At 50.5% G+C, this 27,833-nt stretch overlaps 1 protein-coding gene across 8 annotated transcripts; it reads left to right on the top strand.

Annotated features, from left to right (window-relative positions):
* The first annotated feature begins 505 nt into the window (after nt 1–505).
* On the top strand, nt 506–27,833 carry LOC308458892 (glutamate receptor ionotropic, NMDA 1-like). 8 transcript variants are annotated; one of them, XR_013977762.1, is made up of 22 exons: nt 506–991; nt 3,584–3,718; nt 4,221–4,397; nt 6,790–6,852; nt 8,136–8,236; nt 8,988–9,109; nt 9,291–9,465; nt 9,844–9,988; nt 10,136–10,219; nt 10,835–10,970; nt 11,265–11,392; nt 11,973–12,137; nt 12,479–12,597; nt 13,470–13,582; nt 14,011–14,159; nt 14,324–14,481; nt 15,376–15,537; nt 16,141–16,250; nt 17,238–17,383; nt 20,715–20,825; nt 25,754–25,844; nt 26,655–27,833. XR_013977762.1 is itself a non-coding variant. In XM_080973748.1 (21 exons), exons 1-21 carry the CDS (start codon nt 743–745, stop codon nt 26,721–26,723), a joined length of 2,817 nt encoding a protein of 938 aa, XP_080829874.1. In that variant the 5' UTR covers nt 506–742; the 3' UTR covers nt 26,724–27,833. The 8 variants fall into 8 exon arrangements, 6 of the variants coding, with proteins under 6 accessions (XP_080829874.1, XP_080829876.1, XP_080829872.1 ...); XR_013977761.1 differs by lacking the exon at nt 20,715–20,825; XM_080973748.1 differs by lacking the exon at nt 25,754–25,844.

Genomic DNA, 27,833 nt, shown 5'->3' with positions numbered 1-27,833 from the left:
TCCTAGGAAGGTTGACGGGGTGGGGGGAATCTCTTGAGCGGCCCTCCTGCTTTGTATAATGGGGGGCACATACTATAAAGATTTTGGGGGGGGGCGGCCAATCTCTTGATTTCCTATGCTCCCCCCGCGATTTCTCCTGCCCCCACCCCCACCCCGCTTTTATCTAACCCTCCCCCCTCTCCCCCTATGCCCTCCCCCCCCCCAGCGACACCAAACGCCGCCGCCTTGGCCGGCCGCCTCCTTTTCCTCCTCTCCTGCGCGCGGCCGCGCGCGCGGGTGCGCGCCTGTCTTTGCAGGGGGATTTCGGCGCGGCGGACAACGCCATTGCGCTTCAGCGCCATTGCGTTTTTTTTGGGTTTTTTGCGGGGAGATCCGGCGGCTGCTTGCAAACGGGGGTGGCAATTCAACACCAGGGACAGCTGCGGTGTTTTTGCAGGAGGGCCCCAATTCAGCAACAGGACAGCGGCGTTGTGCAAAGGGGCCAATTCGTCACCAGGGGCAGCGTCTTTTTGCAAGGGGGGGGCGATTCAGCACCAGGGACTGTGACGTTTTTTGCCAGCGGTGGCAATTCAGCACCAGGGACAGCGGCCTTTGCAAAGGGCCAATTCAGCACCAGGGACAGCAGCCGCCTCTGCTTCTTCCACAGGGCCGCTTCAGGACCACGGATAGACCCTCTTGCGTGGCAGTTCTCCGCCGCCTGGGGGGCCCTTGGGCTGCGCCGGGCGACGGTGGGGTGACCGCCATGCGCCTCCTGCTGCTGGCCGTGCTGCTGTGCTTCTCGGTGGCGCGGGGGGGCTGCGAGCCCAAGGTGGTGAACATCGGGGCGGTGCTGAGCACCAAGAGGCACGAGCAGGTCTTCCGCGAGGCCATCAACCAGGCCAACAAGCGCCATGGCACCTGGAAGATCCAGCTCAACGCCACCTCCGTCACCCACAAGCCCAACGCCATCCAGATGGCCCTCTCCGTCTGCGAGGACCTCATCTCCAGCCAGGTAGCCGCACCGCGCCGCCCAAGAACCCCCTAGGGACTCCTCCTCGACGTGATGGGCCAAGCTCTTGACCTGGTGGACTGGTTGGCCCCAGAAAGGACCACCCAGGGGCCCCTGGATCCTGTGGACTGTGGCTTGGGGCACCAACCTAGGAACCTGCAGGCCACAGAGATCAACCTAGGGACCCTACCGCCCTAAGGACTGGCCTAGGGACCCCATGGTTCTACTCAGGACTGGCCAAGGACCTCTTGTCCCTATGGTCCAGACTGTGGGCTTGGGGCACCAACCTAGGGAGCCCTTGGCTTTAGAAACCAACCTAGGGAACCTTCAGCCCTAAGAGACGACCAGAGGCCCCTTGGCCCTACTATTGAGCACCCAGGGACCCTATGGATCAGGCTTGGGGGGCCAGCCCAGGGAGCCCTTGGCTTTAGAAACCAACCTAGGGAACCTTCAGCTCTAAGGACTGGCCTAGGGACTTCTTGACCCTACTAAGGGCCAGCCAACAACTCCTTGACCCTATGAACCAGCCTCTTGGCTTGGGGCACCAGCCCAGGGACAACCCCCCTTTCTTTCTTTCTTTCTTTCTTTCTTTCTTTCTTTCTTTCTTTCTTTCTCTCTCTCTCTCTCTCTCTCTCTCTCTCTCTCTCCCCCTCTCTTTATTTTTTCTCCTTCTCTGCCACCTCCCTCCCTCTCTCTATTTCTTTCTCTCCCCCTTTCCCTCTTTATTTCTCTCCTTACCTCTCCCCCCTCCCTCTCCCCCTCTTTCTCCCTCTTTTTCTATCCCTCCCTCTCTTTCTTTTCCCCTTTTCTCTCTCTTTCTCTCTTTTGCTCTTTATTTCTCCCCCTCTCTCCCCTCTCTATTTCTCTACTTTTTTCTCTTCCTCCCTCGCTCCCCTCTCTTTCTCTCTTTATTTTTTCTCCTTCTCTACCTCCCACTCCCTCCCTCTTTATTTTTCTTTCTCTCCCTCTCTTTCACTCTTTTCCCCTCTTTATTTCTCTCTCCCCTCTCTTGTTCTCTCTTTATTTTTTCTCCTTCCTCCCTCTCCCCCTCCCTCTCTCCCTCTTTCTCCCTCTTTTTCTATCCCTCCCTCCCTCTCTCTCTCTTTCTCTCTTTCTCTCTTTATTTGTCCCCTCTCTCTTTCTCTCCCTTATTTTCTCTCCCCCCTTGCTCCCCCTCTCTTTCTCTCTTTACTTTTTCTCCTCCTCTCCCTGTCTCTGCCTACCCTCTTTCTTTTTCTTTCTCTCTCTCTCTCTTTATTTCTCTCCCTACCTTCCCCCCTTTCTCTCCCCTTTTCCTCCCTCTCTCTCCCTCTTTCTTTTTCTTTCTTTCTCTCCCTCTCTTTCTCTCCCTCTCTTTCCCTCTTTATTTCTTATCCTACCTCTCTCCCCTCTCTCATTCTCTCCCTCCCTCCCTCGCTCTCCCCTCTCTTTTCTCTTTTTCTCCTTCTCTCCCCCCCCCTCCCTCTTACACACCCACATATTGGGACCTTAAAAATACCCCAACACAGCCCATTTCCCAAGGAACAAACCGGGTCCCCAAGTCATCAAATGGTGCTATTTTGACCCCATTTACATCTCATTTGGGATCTCCTTTGAAGCCACCCAAATTGCAGACCTGATCGACATTTACAGACTTCCTTCTTCCCCCAAACGGAGCAGAAAAGGCCATTTATAGGAGAAGCCAGCAAAGGGAGGAGGAAGTTTCCACGGAAACGCCATCTCAGTTGCTTCCATAGGGTTGGCTCCTTCCATCGATTGCTCTTCGTCTCCTTCTCGCCAGACCATTTCATCATAAATGGTCCCTGGAGGGGAAATGGCATTTAGGCCTTTAATGTGCGGTTAAGGAAATCATATTATCTTGCAATCTGGCTCGGCCGGCTTCTCTCTCCGCCTGTCAAAGCCTGGGCATTCGAGGACGTCCATAATTTAATGGGAGAAACGTCGGAGGGGAATGGCTTCTTGTTGTTATTGTTGAGTCGTTTAGTCATGTCCGATTCTTTGTGACCCCATGGACCAGAGCAGGCCAGGCCCTCCTGTCTTCCACTGCTTCCCACAATTTGGTCAAACTCATGTTGGTCGCTTTGAGAACACTGTCCCACCATCTCATCCTCTGTCTCCTTGCGCCCTCCTCCTTGTGCCCTCCATCTTTCCCAACATCAGGGTCTTTTCCAGGTGTCCAAAGTCTTGAAGCCTCAGCTTCAGGATCTGTCCTTCCAGTGAGCACACAGGGCTGATTTCCTTCAGAATAGGTCTGTTGGATCTTCTTACAGTCCATGGGACTCTCAAGAGACTCCTCCAGCACCAGAATTCAAAAGCATCCATTCTTCGGCGATCAGCCTTCTTGATGGTCCAGCTCTCACTTCCATACATCACTAGTGGGAAAACCATAGCTTGAACTATATGGATCTTTGTCAGCAAGGTGATAGGACATCCATAATTTCATGGGAGAAATGTCGGAAGGGATAGTAGGATGTCCATATTTTCATGGGAAAAACGTCAGAGGGGATAGTAGAACGTCCATAATTTCATGGGAGAAACGTCGGAGGGGAATGTTAGGACGTCCGTAATTCCATGGGGAAAACGTCTCTCCCACAGGTCTACGCCATCTTGGTGAGTCACCCGCCGGCTCCCAACGACCACCTCACACCAACGCCAGTGTCATACACTGCTGGCTTCTACCGGATCCCGGTCATTGGCTTGACCACGCGCATGTCCATCTACTCGGACAAGGTAAGCCCACAGCTCCCGCTGGTCGGGATCCGCCGTTCTCCTGGACATCTGGCGGGAGAAGGCTTTGATACAGCCATTCGTTCTTCTCAGGAGTCAATGTCCATCCGTCAGTCTGGAGATCTTTCCCATTGGCTTCCTAAAGAGGCCCTTCCACTGTGCAGGAGGGCTGTTTTCCACAATGGTTCCCAGGTCCCCTTCCAAGGTAGCCCCATGGAGAAGGCAGGGCAGTAGACCAAGCAGATGGCCAGGTCTTAGATGGAGCTGGTATTAGAGATGTTCTTCCACCCCAAGGGAGGGATGTTCCTCAATCTCATCTTCAAGTCACCTTCCCATGGAGACAGCAGGAGATGAGCAGAGGATGGACCTCTCTGGAGAAGCAGGTGGGGTCTCAAGATGGAACTTCTCCAGAGGCTCCTTCCACCCTGTAGGAGGGATGGCGCTTCAACCCAGACGCCCCCGCTTGGTCCGCAGTGACGCTCCCTCTGGCTCCTTCTCTCCCCAGAGTATCCATCTTTCGTTCCTCCGCACGGTCCCTCCTTACTCTCACCAGTCCAATGTCTGGTTTGAGATGATGCGCTTCTACAAATGGAACCACATCATCCTCATCGTCAGCGATGACCACGAGGGCCGGGCGGCCCAGAAGAAGCTGGAGACCCTCCTGGAGGAGAAAGAGTCCAAGGTCAGTAGCTTCCCGCCACCCACGCTCTTCTCGAAAGTCTCGCGCTTTGTCGTCCATGTGTAGATTGACATCTGTAAATACACCTTCTCTCTCTTCTTCCCATTGTTAAACATGACCCACATTGTGCTCTTAGGCGCTGGCCATCTAAGTCCCTGACCAAAGTTTGTTACTCTTTATTCATTTCACTTGCTTTGCCATGGTTGAAAAAAACCGAAATCTCCGACTACATTAAAAAAAAATGAAATCCAAAATCCAAAAGAGGCAAAAACGGGGAGACGAGGGGGGAGACGTAACCTGGAGCTGGGCCAAAAACCCATTTCCTTATTGGAAGAGAGTGTCTAGGAGAGTAGGCTTGGATCATGGACTTGGGAAGGAGCTGAAAGGGTTGTGTGATCCAACCAAGGCAGGAATCTCAACATAGAATCATAGAGTTGGAAGAGACCTGGAAGGGTTGTCTGGTCCAAACAATGCAGGCAACTCAACATAGAATCATGGAATGGTTGTCTGGTTCAACCAAGGCAGGAACCTCAAGATGGAATCATAGAGTTGGGAAGGAGCCCCAAGAGAGACTTGTGAGGCAGGGATAGGCAGCTCCCTTTACCTGCTTCCTTCCTCTTTTCCAAAGAAGTTCATGGTCAATGCAACAATCTGATCAGTGTTAATGGTCATAATTTTGTCATCTATACCCCCACCCATCAGACTGGGTTGCCCCAGACGCTCCAGCATCTAGAATAACACCATAAAAGGTCCAATCATCCACAACTTCCCCCAATCCGAGCTTCTTCTGAAGATCCAATTCCTTCTCTCCTGGGTTGGGAGCCCGCGTGGCTCCATCCTCTCTGACATTTCTACGGCGGAAGTGGCGGAGCGGGGCTTTGAAGCTGAGCCTCCTTGGTGATGGTGGGGTGAGCGGTGGCTCCACGTCAGCCAAGCCAACATATATGGGAAGCCTTCCTAGATCAGACCAAAGGCAGGACATCCGGTCCATGGTCCGCTTCTCAGTGGCCGTCGAGAATCCTGCAGGGAGGAAGGAGCTGAGGGTGGCGGCCTTGCCCCCGCTTTTCACTCCAAGCGGCCAGCATTCAGAGGTCTACCAACATTTGGGAAGAGGGACAACCCACCATCCCCTCCAACATTTCTCCCATGAAAATGTCCAGCTGCCCTCAGAAACTCGCAAGGTACCTTCACCGATTTAAAGGAGAGGAAGAACTTGCATGAACCCCCAAGGAAACTTCCTAGGAAATCCCCATAGGAGATCTTGTAGGAAACGTCTTAGAAAATTTTGTAGGAAATTTAATAGGAAAACCCCATAGGAAACCTGGTCAGGAACCCCCATCAGAAACTTTTTAAGAAGCCCCTCTAGTAACCCCCAGAGGAATCCTTCTAGGAAACGTTTTAGTAACTTTATAGGAAACCTTGCGGGAAAGTTTGTAGGAAATTTAATAGGAAACCTTGAAGGAAACTTAATAGGAAACTTTGTAGGAAAAAATGCAGGAAATTCAACAGGAAACTTTCAAGGAAACTTAATAGGAACCCTTGTAGGAAACTTTGTAGGAAACTTAATAGGAAACTTTGCAGGAAACGTAATAGGAAACCTTGTAGAAAACCTAGTAGGAAACCTTGTAGGAAACTTAATAGGAAACTTAATAGGAAACCTTGTAGGAAACTTAGTAGGAAACTTAATAGGAAACCTTGTAGGAAACGTAGTAGGAAACTTAATAGGAAACCTTGTAGGAAACTTAGTAGGAAACCTTGTTGGAAAGTTTGTAGGAAACTTAATAGGAAACCTTCTAGGAAACTGTGCAGGAAATTGAATAGGAAACCTTGTAGGAAACTTAATAGGAAACCTTGTAGGAAATTTTGCAGGAAAACTTGTAGGAAACTTAATAGGAAAATTTGTAGGAAAATTTGCAGAAAATTTAACAGGAAACTTTGAAGGAAACTTAATAGGAAACCTTGTAGGAAACTTAGTAGGAAACCTTGTAGGAAACTTAGTAGGAAACTTTGTAGGAAACTTAGTAGGAAACCTTGTAGGAAACTTAGTAGAAAACTTAATAGGAAACTTAATAGGAAACCTTGTTGGAAAGTTTGTAGGAAAATTAATAGGAAACTTTGCAGGAAACTTAATAGGAAACCTTGTAGGAAACTGTGCAGGAAACCTTGTTGGAAACTTAATAGGAAACCTTGTTGGAAAGTTTGTAGGAAACTTTGCAGGAAACTGAATAGAAAAGCTTGTAGCGGTTTTTCCCCGCTCCTCTGTTACACCCCCACCCCACCCCGGATCAGGAGGAGTTGGATATGGGATTTGCTTTGAGTGCCCGTCTTTTTTCTTTCAACTGTTTATAATCTTCTTCTGTGTCTGCATATTTTCTCTGTGCACATTATCCATCAGAGTAAAAAAAGGAGCTTTGACAGCCTCGAACCGCTATCCTTTGACAACAAGCGAGGACCCAAGGTATATTTGCATGGAAATGCACGCCGCCCACCAACCTAACGAGCAAAAAAATTAAAATAAAAAATTCATTAAATTCATCAATCAGGCCGCCTAGGCCCAAGGGCACCCCACAAAAAATCAGAATAAATTTTAGAGAGATATATACATATATATTATTTTTTTAAGGGAAAAAAAATAAAAATATCTCTGGAGCCAGCAAGCAGACTCCATTGGGGGTTTTTTTGGGTCGCACGTTCTTTTCCGTTGAGATATGCTTGGTTTGAGCTTGAGTTTGAGGAGCAATCCCATCCTGGACGTCTTTCTTCGGAAGACCATGCATGTGGAGCCAGAGCGAATTTGCGAGTTTATCCCCCCCACCCTTGTTTCCTCCTGGACCATCTGATTCCCCCTTCCTGCTCTCCTCTTCCTGCTCTGCCCCTTCCTGTCCCAACAGGAAATGCGAGATGCTCACTTCGATTCCCTTGCAAGGCGGACCCCTTGCGTGTTTTTCCCCTCCCCCTTTCTCACCTTTTCCTGTTGTTGTTTTTTTAAATTATTTTTTTTGGTCTTTTAGAAAAGCAACAGGTGTTTGAGCAGTCAACTACATTGCGAAACCAGCCAGCCAACCAATATATGGATATGTGCAGTCGCCGCCCGAGGGGCTCCCTCGCCGTCGCAAAGACGGTGACAGCGGAGTGAAAAAGGCAGCTCGGCAATTCACGATACAGCGGGGATTCTGCAGAATTTGCCAAAAAAAAAAAAAAAAGGTTTGCAAATTTTGGAAAAATTAATTGCAAATTTTGCAATAATTTTTTTTTTTTTTTGCAAATTATGCAAAACATTTTTTTGAAAATTTTGCAAAACAAACAAATAGCAAGAAATCAATTTGCCTCGGTAGGTGGAATCACTTTGGCGGTCGCTGTGTATCTCTATATATGCCTTTTTTCCTCTTTCCTGTACCAATGCACGACCTTCTTTTGGGGCTGGAGTGACTTCTGTTTGCATGCCCAGTGCAACAACAAAGAAAAATGATTCTTTTTTAAAAATAGAAATAAAATAAAAAATTAGATTTTTATTTTTTTAAGGGGGGTGGGGAGGAAATGAACCCCACCAGGAGAAAAGAAGAAAAAAAAGAACGGGGGAGGAGAAAAAAAAACAGAGGAAAAGAAATGAGGAACAACTGAGTCCTTTCCAGATAGACCTTGGAAAGAGAGAAGGAGGTATCTTTCTGAGGAAAGCATGGCTCTGGCATGGGGGATCGGGGCCCAGCCGACTGACCCCATTTGCTCGCGCCAACCTTGCAGGCCGAGAAGGTCCTTCAGTTTGAGCCGGGCACAAAGAATGTGACGTCTCTCCTCCTGGAAGCCAAGGAACTGGAGGCCAGGGTGATCATCTTGTCTGCCAGGTGAGGGCCGGCCGGCGGGGCATGGTTGGGGTCAGGTGAGTGGAGGCGACCCCCATTTTTCCCTCGTTCAAATTCCTCCGATGTTTCTCCCATGAAATTATGGACGTCCTACCATTCCCTCTGAGGTTTGTCTCATGAAAATAGGGACTTCCAATTCCATCCCTTCCAGAATTTATCCCATGGAAATAGGGACGTCCTACCACCCCCTCCGACCTTTCTCCCACGAAATTATGTACGTTGTACCATCCCCTCTGACGTTTCTCCCATGAGAATAGGGACCTCCTATTCCATCCCTTCCAGAATTCATCCCATGAAAATAGGGATGTCCTACTAGCCCCTCCGATGTTTCTCCCATGAAAAAATGGACTTCCACTATCGCCTCTGACATTTATCCCATGAAAACAGGGACGTCCTATTTCATCCCTGCCAGAATTCATCCCACGAAAATAGGGATGTCCTAGCATCCCCTCCGACGATTTCCCCATGAAAATAGGGGTGTCCTATTTCATCCCTTCCAGAATTCATCCCATGAATATATGGACTTCTACCATCCCCTCTGCTGTTTCTACCATGGAATTATGGGTGTCCATCACCGACTCTGACATTTATCCCATTAAAATGCTGACGTCCTACCATCCCCTCTGACGTTTCTCCCATGGAAATAGGGACCTCCTATTCCATCTCCTCTGCCGTTTCTCCCACTGAAATACGGACGTCCTACCATCCCAACAGCCTTCTTCTCTTTCTCCAGTGAGGACGACGCCACCACTGTCTACACGGCCGCAGCCAAAGAAAACATGACAGGTCCCGGCTACGTCTGGCTGGTGGGGGAACGGGAGATCTCCGGCAATGCCCTACGCAATGCGCCAGAAGGTAACCTGGGACCCCTCCCCATGGTCCAGATGCCCCATGGTTGATCACCCAGCGGTGCTCTCCTTCCCTTCTCTGAATCCATTCGGAGGTCTCCGCCCTGCAGTGGGTTGGCCTGGATGACCTCTGGGGTCCCGGCCAACCCAGTCGTCTGTCTCCACCCCCCACCCCACCCCCGTCCCAGGTCTCATCGGTTTGCAGCTCATGAACGGCAAGAACGAGTCGGCTCACATCCGGGACGCGGTGGCCATAGTGGCCCAGGCGGTCCATGACTTGTTTGAGAAGGAGAACATCACCGACCCACCCAGGGGGTGCGTGGGGAACACCAACATCTGGAAGACGGGGCCACTCTTCAAGAGGTAAGAGCGTCCTGGGCACCTCGGACCTGGGTTCTTTATGGAGGGGGTGCTGGGGTGTCTGGAATTTCATGGGAGAAACGTCAGAGATTATTGTAGGACATCCGTAATTTTGTGGTATAAACGTCAGAGGGGATGGTACGATGTCCGTATTTTCATGGGATGAATGTTGGAGATGATGGTACGATGTCTATAATTTGGTGGCATAAATGTCAGAAGGGGTGGTAGGACATCTGTAATTTTGTGGTATAAACATCAGAGGAGATGGTAGAACATCCGTAGTTTCATGGGAGAAATGTCAGAGGGGATGGTAAGACGTCCGTAATTTCGTTGGAGACATTTCCATCCCTCTGCATCCCGATCAACCCGCCTTCTCCCCAGGGTACTGATGCAGACAAAGTACGCCGAGGGTGTGACGGGCCGGGTGGAGTTCAACGAGGATGGGGACCGCAAGTACGCCAACTACAGCATCATGAACCTGCAGAACAACAAGTTGGTGCAGGTCGGCGTCTACAACGGCAGCCATGTAAGTATCCCTGGATGGGAGGGCCCTGCCTGATCCGGGGGTCAGACTGGCTGACCTTTAGGGGTCCCATTCTGACTCTATGGTCGTTTAACAGGGAAGGCTGGTAGAGAAGGTCTGGTCCCAACCTTTCTCTCCTCACCTCCGCAGTTCCTGCCCAACGACCGCAAGATTATCTGGCCAGGAGGAGAAACCGAGACGCCCCAGGGCTATGAGATGTCTACCAAGCTCAAGGTATCATCTCTGCTCCACCTCCCTCCCTAATGTCAGCCTGGTGAGGAACAGTTGAAGGAGCTGGAGAAGAGGAGATCAAGAGATATGAGAGCCACCTTCAAACATCTCAAGATGATTGAGGGTCTGGAAGCCGAGGCTTACGAGGAACGGTCAAAGGAGATGGCTCTTTTTAGCCCAGAAAAGAGGAGGCTGAGAGGAGATGTTAGGGCCATTTTCAAAGATCTCGAGATGATTGAGGGTCTAGAAGCCCAGCCTTAGGAGGAACGGTTGAAGGAGATGGAGAAGAGGAGATATGGGAGCCACCTTCAAACATCTCAAGATGTTTGAGGGTCTAGAAGCTGAGGCTTAGAGGAAAGGTTGAAGGAGATGGCTCTCTTTAGCTCAGAAAAGAACAGGCTGAGTGGAGGTTAGGGCCATCTTCAAACATCTCAAGATGTTTGAGGGTCTAGAAGATGAGCCTTCGGAGGAACGGTTAGGAACTTAGGAGAAGATGGAGAAGAGGAGACCAAGGAGATATGGGAACCACCTTCAAACATCTCAAGATGGTTGAGAGCCTAGAAGCTTAGCCTTAGCAGAAACGGTTGAAGGAGATGGCTCTCTTTCAATCTCTTTCAGATTGTCACCATTCACCAGGAGCCGTTCGTCTACGTCAAGGAGACCCTGGCCGATGGCAAGTGCAAAGCCCTCACCAACAGCACCGGTGGCTTGGTGCAGCAGGTCCTCTGTACGGGGCCCAACGAGACCATGCCAGGTATGTCTCGAACCCACAGCCGGGGCATCGGGTCAGAAGCTCCCCCGCCAAGCGTCTCCATTGGGCGGCAGGCCTCTCTCCTTCTTGGGAGGGTCTGCACTGCATGGTGGAGATGAGATCCTCTTAGTCTAGACCAGGCTCCTCCAGATGTGGTTGGCCTACACCTCCCATGATCCTTAGCTAGCAGGACCGGTGGTCAGGAACAATGGGGAGGTGGAGCGATTGAGAAGGTCCTCTCCGTTGGGGACCTTCTGGAACGGGCCTCAATGGTCCCCCTTTCTCCTGCCCCACCAGGCCGCCCCAGCGTGATGCTCTGCTGCTATGGCTTCTGTGTCGACCTCCTGATCAAGCTGGCCAAGACCATGAACTTCACTTACGAGGTCCACCTGGTGGGCGACGGGAAGTTTGGCACGCAGGAGCGGGTGAGCGGGCCTCGGGAAGGCCGGACGGGCCACCCTCCAACTTCTCAGAAGACCTCCGAGGGTCCAGCCCCTTGGCCGGGGATGGACAGACGGTGTCCCATTGAAGAAGGGGATCTGTGGGAAGTCGTTCCTGGATCGGTTGGCTGTCCCCATTGGCTTTCCGCCCATACTGGGGTGACCTGAGGAACCTTCAGGAGAGGCCTGGAGGGTTGTCCATTCATGAACTGCTTCCCATAGCTTCTTCCTGCTATCCCCTTTGACATTTGTTCCATAAAAATATGGACGTCCTACCATCCCCTCTGAGGTTCTTCCCATGAAATTATGGACGTCCTACCATCCTTTCTGATGTTCTTCCCATGAAATTATGGACTTCCTACCATCCCCTTTGACGTTCATCCCATGAAAATACGGACGTCCTACCATCATCTCCCACATCCATCCCATGAAATTACGGACGTTCTACCATCATCTCCCACATTCATCCCACGAAAATACAGACGTTCTACCATCATCACCGACGCTCATCCCATGGAAATACGGACCTCCTTGCCCTTCTCACCCTGGCTCTGTCTCACCACAGGTGAACAACAGCAACAAGAAGGAGTGGAACGGCATGATGGGGGAGCTCTTGAGCGGTCAGGCGGACATGATCGTGGCTCCTTTGACCATCAACAACGAGCGGGCCCAGTACATCGAGTTCTCCAAGCCCTTTAAGTACCAGGGACTCACCATCCTGGTGAAGAAGGTGGGTAGACATGGCCAACGACCACTAGGCATCACTGTGCCCTCCAGAGGGCTTGGTCCACAGAGGTGGCCACGCTCTGCTTTGGTCAAGCCGTTCCCGTTGTCCATCTCCTTCCCTTTGCAAAGTCCCGATGGAATTTCTTGTGAATATAATACAATATAACATAATATAATCAGCATCCATTAAAATCCACCCATTATATGACATCAAGGTCCATCCTTGAAAGGCATGGGGAGAAGAAGAGGAGAACCGTTCTCCTCAACCTTTGTGAGGAACCCTAAGCAACCCCTGCTGGGGTCTTTCCGCAGCTACTGACGCCCACTTCCGGTTCTCCGTTGCAGGAAATCCCCCGCAGCACCTTGGACTCGTTCATGCAGCCGTTCCAGAGCACCCTGTGGCTCCTGGTGGGCCTCTCGGTCCACGTGGTGGCTGTGATGCTCTATCTCCTGGACCGTTTCAGGTAACTGCGGCCACCCCTTGGTCTTCCTCGTCTTCTCCACCACCTCCTCTTTCTACCCCTTGGTCTTCCTGGTCTCCTCCTCCTCCTTCCTCCTCCTTTCTCCTTCCTTCTCCTCCTCCCCCTCCTCCCCCTCCTCCTCCCTCCTCCTTTCTTCCTCCTCCCCCTCCCCCTCCTCCTCCCTCCTCCTCTTTCTTCTCCTCCTCCTCCTCATACCTCTACCCCTCCTTCTACCCCTTGGTCTTCCTGGTCTCCTTCTCCCTCCTCCTCCTTCCTCCTTCATTCTCCTCCTCCCTTCCCCTCCTTCCTTCCTCCTCCCCTCCCCCTCCCCCTCCTCCTCCCTCTAACTCTTCCTCTACCCCTTGGTCTTCCTGGTCTCCTCCTCCTCCTCCTTCCTCCTCCTTCTCCTCTTTCTTCTGCCCCTTGGCCTTCCTAGTCTCCTCCTCCTTCCTCCTCCCTCCTCTCATGGTCTTCCTGGTCTCCTCCTCCCTCCTCTACGCCTCTTTCCTCTACCCCTTGGTCTTCCTGGTCTCCTCCTCATCCCAGAGGAGCAAGGAAAAGTTATCCAGCTCTGCTTCCTCCCACCCATGAATGGGGGCAGGGACAAGGAACTGGACGGGCTGTTCCTCAAGACGTCACCAAATTACATACCCATCAATGATGCAAAGTGACCTCTGTCCACTGACTTTGCATCACTTATTCCACCTGCGAATGACATGAGGGAAACCGAGGAGTCCTCAAAGTTCTGCCCTCTGCCCACCCCGGACTTCTGGAGTTCCTCACACCCGTGAGGTCCAGAAGCTTCTTTCCATGGGGCATCTTCTAAGACCTGCTTGATGGACGGCTGACCGCTGGCCCCACTTGCTCTCTTGCAGCCCCTTCGGCCGCTTCAAAGTCAACAGCGAGGAAGAGGAAGAGGATGCCCTGACCCTGTCATCTGCCATGTGGTTCTCCTGGGGAGTCTTGCTCAACTCTGGCATCGGAGAAGGTGAGTCTCTCCAGTGGGAATGATCTGGATGGGTCCGTCCGTAAGAGGCTGCAAAGCAAAGGCTGGTGCCACCGACCCCATCTCATCTTCTCCGATATTTCTCCCATGAAAATAGGGAGGTCCCACCATCCCCTTTGACATGGATGAAAATAGGGAGGTCCTACCATCCCCTTTGACATTGATATGGAGGTCCTACCATCTCGTTTGACATTGATGAAAATATGGACGTCCTACCATCTTCTCCGACCTCCGTCATTTCTCCCACGAGAATAGGGATGTCCAACTCAGCTTCTTCCCCTCTGGGTTCTTCCCCAGTTAGATGGTCTTCTCGAGGGGTGGCACTAGAGAGCTTGGGTGAGGTCTATCTCCCCAGGGTTTTGGTCCTTCAGATGCTTGAGGAACATCCCGAGCTGCCCTATCTCTTCCAGGCGCTCCCCGGAGCTTCTCTGCACGGATCCTGGGGATGGTGTGGGCTGGATTCGCCATGATCATCGTCGCCTCTTACACTGCCAACCTGGCGGCCTTCCTGGTGTTGGACAGACCCGAGGAACGGATCACGGGCATCAATGATCCCAGGGTAAGCATGGAAGGAGAACACCAAGCCTCCGACATGTCTCCTATGAAAATATGGACGTCCTACCATCTTCTCTAACATTTATCCCATGAGAATAGGGACGTCCTACCATCCCCTCTAGCATTTCTCCCACCAAAATACAGACGTCCTACCTTCCCCTCTCCCAGCTGCGCAACCCGTCCGACAAATTCATCTACGCCACGGTCAAGCAGAGCTCGGTGGACATCTACTTCCGCCGGCAGGTGGAGCTCAGCACCATGTACCGCCACATGGAGAAGCACAACTACGAAAGTGCCGCCGAAGCCATCCAGGCCGTCCGGGACAAGTGAGTTGGACTCCTTTGACTTTTCCGGGCGGGTGGGCTGGGAGGATATGGGGGACCAATGGGGAAAGAGGCGTTGGATTATGGAATTCCATTTTTATTTTTATTTTTCATCCAGGTAATTTCCACGTATTTTGACCAATTAACAACCCACTGATTTGAAGCCAACGCAAAGGCGAAGATTTTTTGTGGGAATTTGGCTGGGATTTCTAATAAATTGTTTGGCTGGGATTTCTAAGAAATTCTGCTAGGATTTCTAAGAAATTCTGCTAGGATTTCTAAGAAATTTTGTTGGGATTTCTAAGAAATTGTTTGGCTGAGATTTCTAAGAAATTCTGCTGGGATTTCCAAGAAATTTGGCTGGGATTTCCAAGAAATGTGGCTGGGATTTCTAAGAAATTGTTTGTCTGGGATATCTCAGAAATGTTTGCTGGGTTTCTAAGAAATTTTCCTGGGATTTCTAAACAAAATGTTTTGCGGGGATTTCTAATAAATTGTTTTGCAGAAATATATAAGACATTTTGCTGGAATTTCAAAGAAATTGTTTGGCAGGAATTTCTAAGGAGTGGTTTGGTAGGATTTTTAAGAAATGGTTTGGCAGGGATTCCTAAGGAAAGGTTTGGTGGGATTTCTCAGAAATGGTTTGCGGGAATTTCTCAGAAATAGTTTTGTGGGAATTTCTCATAAATGGTTTGGCGGGTATTTCTCAGGAAAGGTTTGGCAGGAATTTCTCGGGAACGAATTTGCCGGGATTTCTGATCCTTTCCTTTCGGGACCGCTTCATCCTGCGAAAATCCTCCATCGGAAGAGGGGGAGGGAAGGCTTCTAGAATTTGCCAGGAGCGTTGAAGTCGACCCCCTTTTCCTGGTTACTGTTCCCACTTGTGTCTCCACCCAGCAAGCTCCACGCCTTCATCTGGGACTCGGCCGTCCTGGAGTTCGAAGCCTCCCAGAAGTGCGACCTGGTGACCACTGGAGAACTCTTCTTCCGGTCTGGATTCGGAATCGGAATGAGGAAGGACAGTCCCTGGAAGCAGAACGTCTCGCTGGCCATCCTCAAGTCCGTACCCTCTCCCCCGCCCACGGGAATGATCCGGGGAAGGGGGTGGGGTTGGAGAACACATGACCCTCTGAGCATCCTGGATCAATCCCGGAACTTCCCTTTCCCACTCTGGAGGAGAAACACGAGAGGACCTCTTTTCATGGGAGAAAGGTCCAGGCATCCCCTCTGGGGGAAATCGGGAAAATAGAATATCCAGGGTTCGAACCGGAAAGCTGCCAGCCACTCCAAAGTTCCTCCCCCCAAAATTGGGGTGTTCCAGGATCAAACCAGAACCCCGCTGGCCCTTCCGACGTTCCTCGCCCCCCAAACATCAGGATGTTCCGGGATTGAACCCAGAAAGAGGGAGTCCGGTTGGGTCTGACCTCCTCTGGGTCTGTCAGAGATGGCCGAGGAGCCTTCTTGGTCCAAGTTGGTCTCCTGGAGGACAGGAAGTGGTCTAGGGAACAGGAAGTGGGCTTTCCCAGGACTCCCTTGGGTCCCCGTAAGAGATTTGAGAGTCATGGGGCGGGGCTTCACCTGGCCTCCCGCCCCACCCCCCAATCCATATTTTATTCAAGATGGCGGTACCCCCCACTTCAGCTCTCTCCTCCCGTCCCACAGCCTCCACGAAAATGGCTTCATGGAAGAGCTGGACAAGACGTGGGTGAGGTACCAGGAGTGCGACTCAAGGAGCAACGCCCCAGCCACCCTCACCTTTGAGAACATGGCAGGTGGGTTCCTAGACCTCCCCATCCCCTCTGGAGCTCCCTTCCCTCAGGGATCAGAGAAGAAGAGGTACGAGGGACACAGTCCAACCCAAGGCAAGGCACAAAATGTCCAGTGCTTAGCCTGGTTGTTAAGACTAAGAGTATTGAGATGATGGTGATGGTGATGGTGATCATGGTGATGGTGATGGTGATCATGATCATGATGATAATGAGCGCCAAACTTAGATTCACAAAATGTTTAGGCCCATATGTAGCCCGGCTCTTAAGAATCAGAATATTGAGATGGTGGTGGTGATGGATGATGGTGATGGGTGCTTAGCCAGGCTCTTAAGAATACAGTGGTACCTCGGGTTAAGTACTTAATTCATTCCGGAGGTCCATTCTTAACCTGAAACTGTTCTTAACTTGAAGCACCCCTTTAGCTAATGGGGCCTCCTGCTGCTGCCGCACCGCCGGAGCACAATTTCTGTTTTCATCCTGTAGCAAAGTTCTTAACCCGAGGTAGTATTTCTGGCTTAGCAGAGTCTGTAACCTGAAGCGTATGTAACTTGAAGCATATGTAACCCGAGGTACCACTGTAAGACTATTGAGATGATAGTGGTGGTGGTGATCATGATAATGATGGTGGTGATCATGATGATGATGAGTGCCAAACTTAGATTCACATTATTATTATTATTATTATTATTATTAGTTATATATATATTACTGTTATTGTTACTATTGCCATTTCTAACTACTACTGCTACCACCACCATTTGTAAGTATCCCTATCCCTATCGCTATCCTTCTTCTTACGATTGTCATTTGTGATTCCTATTCTTATTCCGGATCCCCATCGTTATTACTATCACGACAATTGCCGCCATGATTACGATTCTCACTCTGCTTCCTGGACGACCCTCGACTGTGGTGGCGGCATGTGTGTGCGCGCTTCCTTCGAACCCGGCTCTCTGACCCTTCTTCCTCCCGCGTTTCGACCCCTCCCAGGTGTCTTCATGCTGGTGGCCGGTGGGATCGTGGCCGGAATCTTCCTGATCTTCATCGAAATTGCCTACAAGAGGCACAAGGACGCCCGACGGAAGCAGATGCAGTTGGCGTTTGCTGCCGTCAACGTCTGGAGGAAGAACCTACAGGTAGGAAGAGGCCATTTTTGGGAGGAGAAGAGACCTCTGGCGGGGGGCAGGTAACCCACAAAACCGCCGGAAAAAACACCAACACATGTGGGACTTCCATTTTTTAATTTCCGTTTTTTAATTTGGAGGTCTTTTTCCATTTCCCATTCCTTCACCCCAACAGTCACTACGGTGCCGAAGGGGAGTAGTATTAGGGGGACGCCCTCTCCGTGGCCCCCACTTATGGGGTGGGGGAACCCCATAAGAGTCACTCCTTCCAGAAGGGCGGAGGGTTGGTTTGGATGACCCCTGGGGGACCTCACTCATCCTGGGAAGGCCTTTGAGGGCCCCCTACCCTCCTAAATAGGAGGGCAAATGCCCCAATGGAAATAGGGGCGTCCTATTCGATCCCCTGCAATGGGAATAGGGGCGTCCTGTCAATTGGGGTCTGTCCATCCCTGCGTCCTGCAGGCTCGAATTTTGTAGGGCATCCTGAGCGCAATTGTCACTGCCATTTTTCACATGCCAACTTTCTACAGAGGAGAAACACTTCCCTGAGTTGACGGCAGGTCCGGTCCAGGGTTTGGGGGGCTGTCCGAGATATGGGGGGTCCAGGATTTTTTGGGTGGGGGCCATGGGCCGAGCATGCCCACCCACCCCACCCCACGGCCGACGAGGAAAGCCGACGCTCCAGAGATCCATTTGACAATGAAAGACTTTTCCGCAGGAGGAACCCTCCGGCCACTAGTACAATGCTAGAAGGTAGGCGAGCGGGAAGATTTCTTTGTTCAATAAATACCAATTTTAAAAAATCAATTAAAATAAAAATCAATTTTAAAAAATAAAAAAATGTATACACACACACACATGCATACATACATATACATATAAATGCACATATACATATTATATATATAATTATATATGTGTGTGTGTGTATATATGAATATGTATATAATATATAAATTATTTATATATGCCTATATATATATAATATAGTATATATATATATATATAGTATATATATATATAATTTATCTATGTGTATATAATATATATAAATATAATATATATATAACCATATATAATGCATATAATATATATATAATGTATATATGTATATGTATGTGTGTGTATATATATGCACACACATGGGTGTTTCTTTTCAAATTATTATTTGAAATCATGGGCAGGGTAGAATTAATAAATTGTTGTTATTATTATTATTATTTGGTTTTGGTCACCCTTCCGCCATGGCGCAACACTGTGGCAAGCCACGCACTGATACCTCTAGATCAATATATGTATATATGTATATATATATGGGGGGGTATCTCCCTATCTATATATATTTAGATATAGATCTTCATCCATTCCATCCTATTAATTGCTTTTTTCCTATGCATGCACAGGGGAGTGGGGGCGGGGAAGAGGAACATCGGGAACAGAAGCAGGAAATGGATTCATTTCCAGTTGGCCCCCCCAACCCAGATGTGGAGGAGCCAGACCTGGTCTCTCCCCCCCAAAAAATCCCTAAATCCATAGGGGGAGTGGTCAGAAATGGGGTTCCCCAAGGGGAGAATACAGAGGCTTCAGATCGGGGACCCCCTCCCCTAAAACCCCCCCAAAATCCACCATAGCCCAAAGGGGTGGGGTCAGAAAGGGGGTTCCACTCCCAAAAATGCCCCCCAACCCCCCCAAAACCAGGTCTGGTTCCCTCCCGCCCGCCCGCTACCCTTGATTCCCTGGCCTCTCCCCCCCTCCTTGATGGCTTACATTCCTGCTCCGCCCCCCCCAACCCTCAGCTCTCTCCTCCCCATTTAACTCCCCTCTTGGATTCCTGCCCGGGATCCCTCCTTAAAGCAGCCCCCAGCTTCCGGCGGCCGGTTTCAGGAGACCTATATACCCTTTTCAAACCCCCTCCCCCCAATATTGGTTTTCCTTTCTTTTTTAATTCTGATTTTTTACCCCCCCCCCATTCCACCCCATTAACATACAATGACCTCCCTTCTCTTCTGATGCAGTCTTCTCTCTATCTCCTGGCCGTAGGACCTGCCTTGACCAAAGGCCCCGATCCTATTTATTTAGGGGTAGGTGGAAAAAGTCTCTCCCCCCCTCTAGAAGATGGAAGGAAGAGGGTGCCAGCGACCGGCAGGGACCATCCCCGGCCCCCAATAGGGTGGGGGCCCCTCCTCTCCAAGATCCTGATAGGAGGCCCTCAGAGATGCTGCAGGAACCCAACGATGCTCGTAGCCCCGCCCCCGCCCCACCCCCCAACCCCACATAAAGGGTCCTCACGTATAGTTTCCGTTGGACGTACTTCCACCCTTTCTGATGTTCGCCCATGAAATTATGAACGTCCTACCATGAAATTATGGACGTCCTAGCACCCTTTCTGATGTTCTTCCCATGAAATTATGGACATCCTAGCACCCTTTCTGACGTTCTTCCCATGAAATTATGGACGTCCTACCATCTCCTTTGACGTTCCTCCCATGAAATTATGGACATCCTAGCAACCTTTCTGATGTTCCATGCAATTATGGATGTCCTACCATACCTTCTGACGTTCTTCCCATGAAATTATGGACGTCCTACCATCCTCTCTGACGTTCTTCCCATGAAATTATGGATGTTCTACCATCCCCTCTGACGTTCCTCCCACGAAATTATGGACGTCCTATCACACTTTCTGACGTTCCTTCCACGAAATTATGGACGTCCTACCACACTTTCTGACATTCCTACCACGAAATTATGGACATCCTACCATCCTCTCTGACAGTCCCACCACCAAATTATGGACATCCTACCATGACGTTCCTCTCCAGAAAACAGGGTCTTCCTACCACCCCCTCCCACCAATGCTTGGAGTATTTCCGAACCGAACCACCCCGTCCAAGACCTCCAAAATCGCCCTCTCGGCGGGAACCTGCCCCGTTTGCCCCAAAGATGGGATGGTTTGAGAGCAACTGTACATCCTCTCTGACATTTCTCCGGGAGTTGGGGGAGAGGAATGTCTGGTTCCTCCCCCTTCCATGAAAAGAGGGACTTCCGATTCCATTCCAAGAAGGGGATCTTCTCCCACCCCGTCCCGTGTAATTCAGGTATGTCCGTGAAAAGGACAGTGGATCCGCTCAGAGTCTGGGTCGGCTCCCAAGACCGGCCGAGCCTAAGATGGCCACTCGGAAGGTCAGCGCTCGGAGGGGCCCTCCGGATCCCGGACGCCCTGTTGGGCAGGAGGAGCACACAAGGCGAGCAAGGCAGCCCGTGAAAGTGAGGCACAGTGTAGACGCGGCGGCCGGTGGCGGCCGTCCGGAGATCTAACCGCTTATGTACATGTTCGTTTTAGGATAGACCAAGTGCTAGAGCAGAACCAGGCCCTAGAATGAAAACCACTTTTAGGTCCATCACATCCACGCTGGCCAACAGCTTCAAGAGCCGTAGGTCCTGCAGAGACACGGTAAGAAGAAGACAACCAGTTGTGCCCTCCTTCTTTCTCTCTCTCTTTCTCCTGCCATCCCATCAACCGCACCATCTCACAGCTGCCATGGCCCCGTGTCCGTCCTCTGTCAGTCTGTCTCCACCGTCTGTCCCAAAGATCGAGGGCTCCCTCTTCTCACCGTACGTGGTTTGTTTTCCTTTCTGTTCCGACCCCCTGAAAAACCCAGATTTTTCTTTCCCCCCCTTTTGATTTCCAGTCCTTCTCGTCCTGGTCCATGCCCGGAAAGCGGTCCGCCGTGCCGTCTTCCCCTCATCTGTCCCCTGCCCCGCCATCTCCAGCCGTCTCCCGCCTCTGCACTTTCTGTGGGATTCAGGCAAGGGTCATGGCCTCGCCGTGCCGTCTTCCCCTCATCTGTCCCCTGCCCCGCCATCTCCAGCCGTCTCCCGCCTCTGCACTTTCTGTGGGATTCAGGCAAGGGTCATGGCCTCGCCTGGCGCCGTGTCTCTCGTCACCTTCTTTACCTGTGCTTTCCGTCCGTGGCTTCCTTGGAAACGACAAGGCGGGGGAGGGGCCCTCCGTCGTCGGGCGGACGGCCGAGCTCCATTGCTTAGCCCGCGCCAACGTTTCTCCCGTGGAAACAGGGGCGTCTGGCCGTCCTCTCTGACATTGACCCGACAGAACCGGCAACCCAAGTCCCCCCGGGCCAGATCCGGCCATAGCTGTCAACTTTTCCTTTTTCGTGCGAGGAATCCTATTTGGAATAAGGGAATTTCCCTTTAAAAAAGGGAATCATTGACAGCTATGTATCAGGCCTACCCGGGTCCTCAATCCGGGAAGCCGGATCCGTAATTCTCGGCAACACTGATGGGACCAAGAGCGGTGGCGGCTCAGCTGCTCCAACGCCACACCCGGTTTGCTCCGGCGGCATTTGATCGGCATGAACGGCCCCACCCTGTGCTAGGATCTGGGCGCAGTGTGGGATTGGTCGAGCCGCCACCTCTCGGCCTCTTTGTCCCATCGTTGTTGCCAATAATCCTGGGTTCTGGCTTCACTACGCCTCTTCCTCCCGCCGCCGCTCGGCCTCTTCCGCCACTGCCACCTGCCGCCCTGGTGCCCCTAGGGTAAGGTTCCCAGGTGTCCCTGTTTCCCAGGGACCGTCCCCGGATTTACAAATCCTACAAAATCCATGGAGATTGAAAAGCATCCCCGGATTCATGGGGGGAAAACTGGTCACCTTATTCTACGGGCCAGAGAGCGAGCGAACAAGCTCACTCTCCCTACTCACGAGAAGCGGCGGTGGCAGTGGCAGCAGCCCCTGGGAAGCTGGGGCTGGGGGGTGGAGAGGAGGACAATTTGACCCCCCTTGCCTCTTCTTCCAGCTCCACCCCCCAGTTCCACTTCTCCAGCCCGCCACAAGGTCTGTGGTACACTAGACCGGCCGGCTGCTAGAAAAAATTGCCAACCCCTGTCCTGTTCCATACCTGCCGACATTTCTCCCATGAAAATATGGACGTCCTATTTGGTACCTCCCAACATTTCTCCCATGAAAATACAGACCTCTTACAATCCCCTCTGACATTTTCCCCATGAAAATATGGACGTCCTATTCCATATCTGCCAACGTTTCTCCCATGAAAATACAGATATTCTATTCCATACCTGCCAACATTTCTCCCATGAAAATAGGAATGTCCTTAGGAAAAGCGGGATCAACCCCGGACCCAACGGAAACTGCCATGGCTTCTTCAGATCTTGGGCTGTCCCTGCAAAATAGGGACCCTGGGATATCTGTTAGCATCCCTCATCCCAATCTGTTGATAGGCTGGGAATGAGGCCAAGGCAGGACAACCTGAACTTCCACAATCTGCAGACTTTCTGCTGTTTTCCTATGTGCAGGCAGTTCCCCAGCCAGATGAGTGGGGTATTATTATTATTAATTTATGTTATGGCTCTTTGGCAACAATAATTGTGGGGGTGGGGGTGGTGATGATAAAAATATAATATAATATAATATAATATAATATAATATAATATAATATATATATAATCATCATCATTATCATTATTATCACCAGGTAGGCAGCTGTGTTGGTTTGATGCAGCAGAAATAAAATAATAAATAATAATAACAATACTTATTATTATTATTATTATTATTATTATTATTAATGGTAGTTAATATATTTCACAAAACCTCTCCCATGATTTCTCAAACTTATTCCAAAAGGCGTTGGGCTACAATTTCCTCTGAACATCCTCCTGTATCAATGTGAAGATCGCGGTCACTCTCTCGGATCAGCCCCAAATATTGCTCACTGTTTCCGCTCAGGATTTCATCTGAAAATTCTCCTGTATCAATGCTAAGATTACTGTCATTTTCTTGGAGACCAGCCCTGAATATTCCTCACCGCTTCTCCTCCGAATTTCCTCATCAAATCCTCACATATCAGTGCCAAGATCACCGTCACAGCCCCCCCCAAAAAAAACACATTAAAACACCCTTGAATTTCAAGGATGTTTAAATGAGTATTCAAGATTGTAAAACAGAAAAAAAATAATTGAAAAAAATATATATTTAAAGAGACACACATTACAAAACCAGTAAAAACAATTCTAATAAAAACATAATAATTAATTTAGTAATAATAATAATAATAATAATAATAATAATAATACTTTTTTATTTATACCCCGCCCTCCCCAGCCAGGGCCAGGCTCAGGGCAGCTAACACCAAATATAAATTACAAGAAAACATAATAGGAAAAACCCAAGAACAGTTAATTTAAATACAGCTTAAAATGCAGCCTCATTTTAGTAGTAGCCCATAAATCAAGCCCATAAAGAGAAGAAACATCAGAACGATTATTATTATTACTATTATTTTATTTTATTATTAATTACTATTAGCAGTAGTAGTAGTAGCCTATAAAAAGGTAAAGGGACCCCTGACCATTAGGTCCAGTCCCGGACGACTCTGGGGTTGCGGCACTCATCTCGCTTTATTGGCCGAGGGAGCCAGCGTACAGCTTCTGGGTCATGTGGCCAGCATGACTAAGCCGCTTCTGGCGAACAAGAGCAGCGCACGGAAACGCTGTTTACCTTCCCACCAGAGCAGTACCTATTTATCTACTTGCACTTTGAGGTGCTTTCGAACTGCTAGGTTGGCAGGAGCAGGGACTGAGAAACGGGAGCTCACCCCGTCGCGGGGATTTGAACCGCTGACCTTCTGATCAGCCAGTCCTAGGTGCTGTGGTTTAACCCACAGCGCGACCTGCATCCCGTAGTAGAAGAAGAAGAGTTTGGATTTGATATCCCGCCTTTCACTCCCTTTAAGGAGTCTCAAAGGGGCTAACATTCTCCTTTACCTTTCTCCCCCACAACAAACACCCTGTGAGGTGAGTGGGGCTGAGAGACTTCAGAGAAGTGTGACTGGCCCAAGGTCACCCAGCAGCTGCATGTGGAGGAGCGGAGACGCGAACCCGGTTCCCTAGATTACAAGACTACCGCTCTTAACCACTACACCACACTGGTTATAGTAGCCCATAAATCAAGACCATAAAGGGAGGAAACAGAATTAAAAAGCAGTTTAACAGCATGTCAATCCGTTCTCATCCCTTTTTATTTATTTTTAATCCATTTCCCGATTTTGTGTCCATTTGCCACGGCAGGTTCTTCCTTGTTGGGTGTCCCAAGCCATCACTCCGTGGCATTCCGGCTCCACCTCATTTTGCTAAATTTATTCCTCCCTCCCATCCATTCCCTCATTCCACTGAATATTCATCCATTCCTTCCTTCCTCCCATCCATTCCCTTGTTCTGCTGAATATCCATCCCTTTATTCCTTCCTCTGAATATCCATCCACTTATTCCTTCCTCTGAATATCCATCCATCCATTCATTCCTCCCTCCCATGTCTAATCAACATTTGCAGAATTCCAGCTATTTTCAAGGAGCAGATTACACCAAAGCAATCTGTCAAAATTATTAAATCAGGATTCTGATCCACATTTGCAGGATTCCAGCTGTTTCCAGGGAGCCGATTGCAGCAAAGCAACCCGTCCAAATCATTCCCCAAAATTTGATTTAATTCCCAGATATTTTCCCCATTGTGCATCATCCTTTCTGGAACGGTCGCCACGTGGGCAGGAAAGTTCCCTCTCCCTCTCCAAACCACCGGCCCATTTTGAAGACCCTCAATTATGCATGTATCTGAGTTGGCGGGGCATCGGGTTCGACCTCATCCCCCCCCCTTTGGCATCTTTCCAAAGGTCCCAGATATCGAAAGGTCCACCTGGGGTGAAAGCCAACTTCTCAGCCATCTTGAAATTCTGATTTCCCCCCCTCTCTTTCTCTCCCCATCAAAAGGACATCTGGGAGGGTGGCATTCCAGAAGGGGAAAGGTCTCGGCCAGAAAAGATGGCTTCCCGCCTTCGCAAACTCCCCCTGCATGACTCTCCATTTATTCCTCCCGTTCGTAACCGCAGGGATTTATAAAAAATGTCTCTCCCTCGGCGGTGGGCATTTGCATAGCCTCCGACATTTCTCTGATGGAAATAGGGACGTCCTATTCCATCCCCACCGACATTTCTCCCATGAAAATAGGGACGTCCTATTCCACCCCTTTCAACATTTCTCTGATGAAAATAGGGACGTCCCAGGAACAGCGGAACCTTCCGGGATCCCGGCAGAAACCGGGCTGGATTCTTCTATCCTGGGAGAGAGATGGATGCTTGGAGGGTCTGCTTCCTCGGGTGGCTTTCCCTTCTAGGCATTCCAGCATGGAGGGCGGAGGGAGGACGAGGAGGAGGAGAAACGCAGCTCCGGGTTGGCCGGGTTGGCCGGGCGGAGTCCCGCTTTCCCGGGGTGGTGGTTTCGGCGGTGTCCCCGGGTTCGAAGCCGGCTTTCGATGTAATAGACCATCCCTTTGATGCGCCTGCTCCCTACAGACACCCCCGCGAGGCCGCCACACCCAGAGTCCGTGAGCTGCAGATAAAGCCCTGTAGAGAATTCCCGGCTTCAGGAGTTCCTCCACAAAGGGTGGGATCTTGTTGTGAATGTTGATGCATTTTTGTCCTGTATCCAAAGTCCTGTTTGATCTTGTGGGACGGGTGGTGGTGCTGGTGGGGGGAACAACCGGTCGTCCCCTTCCGGGACATCCCAGGAAAGGGCCGGGCGGGAGAGGAGTAGGGCCGGCCATCTTGGAAAAAGTGACTCCTTTGCGAGCCGAGTCGATGAGCTTTTTTCCTGGAGGGAGTTTCTCGGCGACCACAAAGGGAGAGTCGTCAGCAGATTTTGAAGGGGATCGACCCAAAATTGCCAAGGGGTCGAAGCTGCCGGGTGGTTCCAAAGGGGATCGGCCCGAAATGGCTGAGCTAGCGGGTGCTGCTTTCCGGGGGAAGGGGCTGCGCTGCGTGGGGGAGTGGGCCCCTGCCCCATGTGGCTGCCCCCCCCGGGGAGATCCCTGAGGGACGATGCGCTCCAACCGGGAAGGAGCTGAGCCAAATGGAAACGGGGCGGGACATGACGACACAGGTCAGGGTTCCAAAATTAGTAGGGTGGCAGTATGTCAGGGTCCCTAAAATGGGAAGGATGTCCCTACATTTGGCTCCGCCAACATTGTGGCACCCTGACTTTTTTTGTTGGAAGAGAGTGGATCTCCGGAGATTCCCCGCTTGGTGCTCGCAGCCTTGAAAGCATCCCGGTTCGGAGGCACAGAATCTTCCTTGAGCGGTTTCCTGCCGGGGTGGCGGCGGCCTGCAGGGGTGGCGTGTGTCTCAGCTGCACTCTGGCCCGCCTCTGCCTGACCGCCGGCCCTCCCCTGTGTCTTGTCTTTTGTCTCCCCCGCAGCAGTACCACCCCACCGACCTCGCGGGGCAGCTCAACCTCTCGGACCCCTCGGTCAGCACCGTGGTGTGAGGGCCGCCAGCTTGGGAAGGGGCAGCCGAGATGCCCGAGGGGAGACTTGGGGGGCCCCACCCCAACCCGTCACTTCTTTCCTGCCCACCCCCTCTCAGACTTCCCCAGGGGCCTCGGAATGGACCAGCTCTTTATCTTCTTCTCCCATGGACCTCCCTTGGGGACCGGCGCTGAGGAAGTGACCCCGCCCACACGCCACAGATGGACAGAGACTGAGCTCTGGTGTGCCTTCGGTGCCCACTTCCTGTTTCCTTGCACCCCTTCAAAGGACACCCTCCCAGGAAAGCCAGGCTTGCCCGCTTTCCCGAGAGAGGAGGCAGCTGGGCGCAACTGGGAGAATCCCGTCCGTGTACAGTGCTCTGCTTCCGGTTGTCCACGTTGGGGCTTGCTCGATTTGGGGGGCTGACTGACCGACCATCCTGTCCATGTACATAATCTGCTTCTCTTCCTTTTGTCCACTTTGGGGATCACTCATTTTTTTGGGGAGGGGCGACTTCCTTCCTTCCTTCTTTCCATCCTTCCGTCTGTCCTTCCTTTTTTCCTTCCTTCTTTCCATCCTTCCTTCCATGCTTCCCTTGATCCTTCCTTCCTTCCTTCCTTCCTTCCTTCCTTCCTTCCTTCCTTCCTTTCCAAGACTTCCCAACCGCCTCTTCCCTGCTTCCTTTCATTTCCCCAACATTCCTGCCTATTCCCATGGATCCATTGAGCTGACTTCCTCCCTTCTTAGAGATCCATTCGGGTCTCTTAGAGATCCACTCCTCCCCTGATCTTCCCTTTATCGTACATTATGTTGTCAGAAACCCAGGGTAGCGGGGTATAAATAAGTTGTTATTATTATTATTATTATTGATATTATTATTATTGATTTTATTGATATTATTATTATTGATTTTATTAATATTATTGTTGTTGATATTATGATTGATATTGTTGTTGTTGTTGTTATTTACTTGAATCCTGCTAGCATTTTCACTCGTCTGAAATCATTTCTCACATATTTACGTAACATCTGGAATTGCAGACTGGAATTTGGGTATCTCCTCCCAAGGATTCTGTGGATTTTTATTATTATTAAAATAAAATGTAAATAAAAGTTTATTATTATTATTA

This window comes from Podarcis pityusensis (assembly GCF_964106645.2).
Source record: "Podarcis pityusensis genome assembly, chromosome: 11".
NCBI classification, from domain to species: domain Eukaryota; kingdom Metazoa; phylum Chordata; class Lepidosauria; order Squamata; family Lacertidae; genus Podarcis; species Podarcis pityusensis.
Note: the sequence above shows the minus strand (reverse complement) of the source record. Positions and strands in the feature narration are given on the sequence as shown.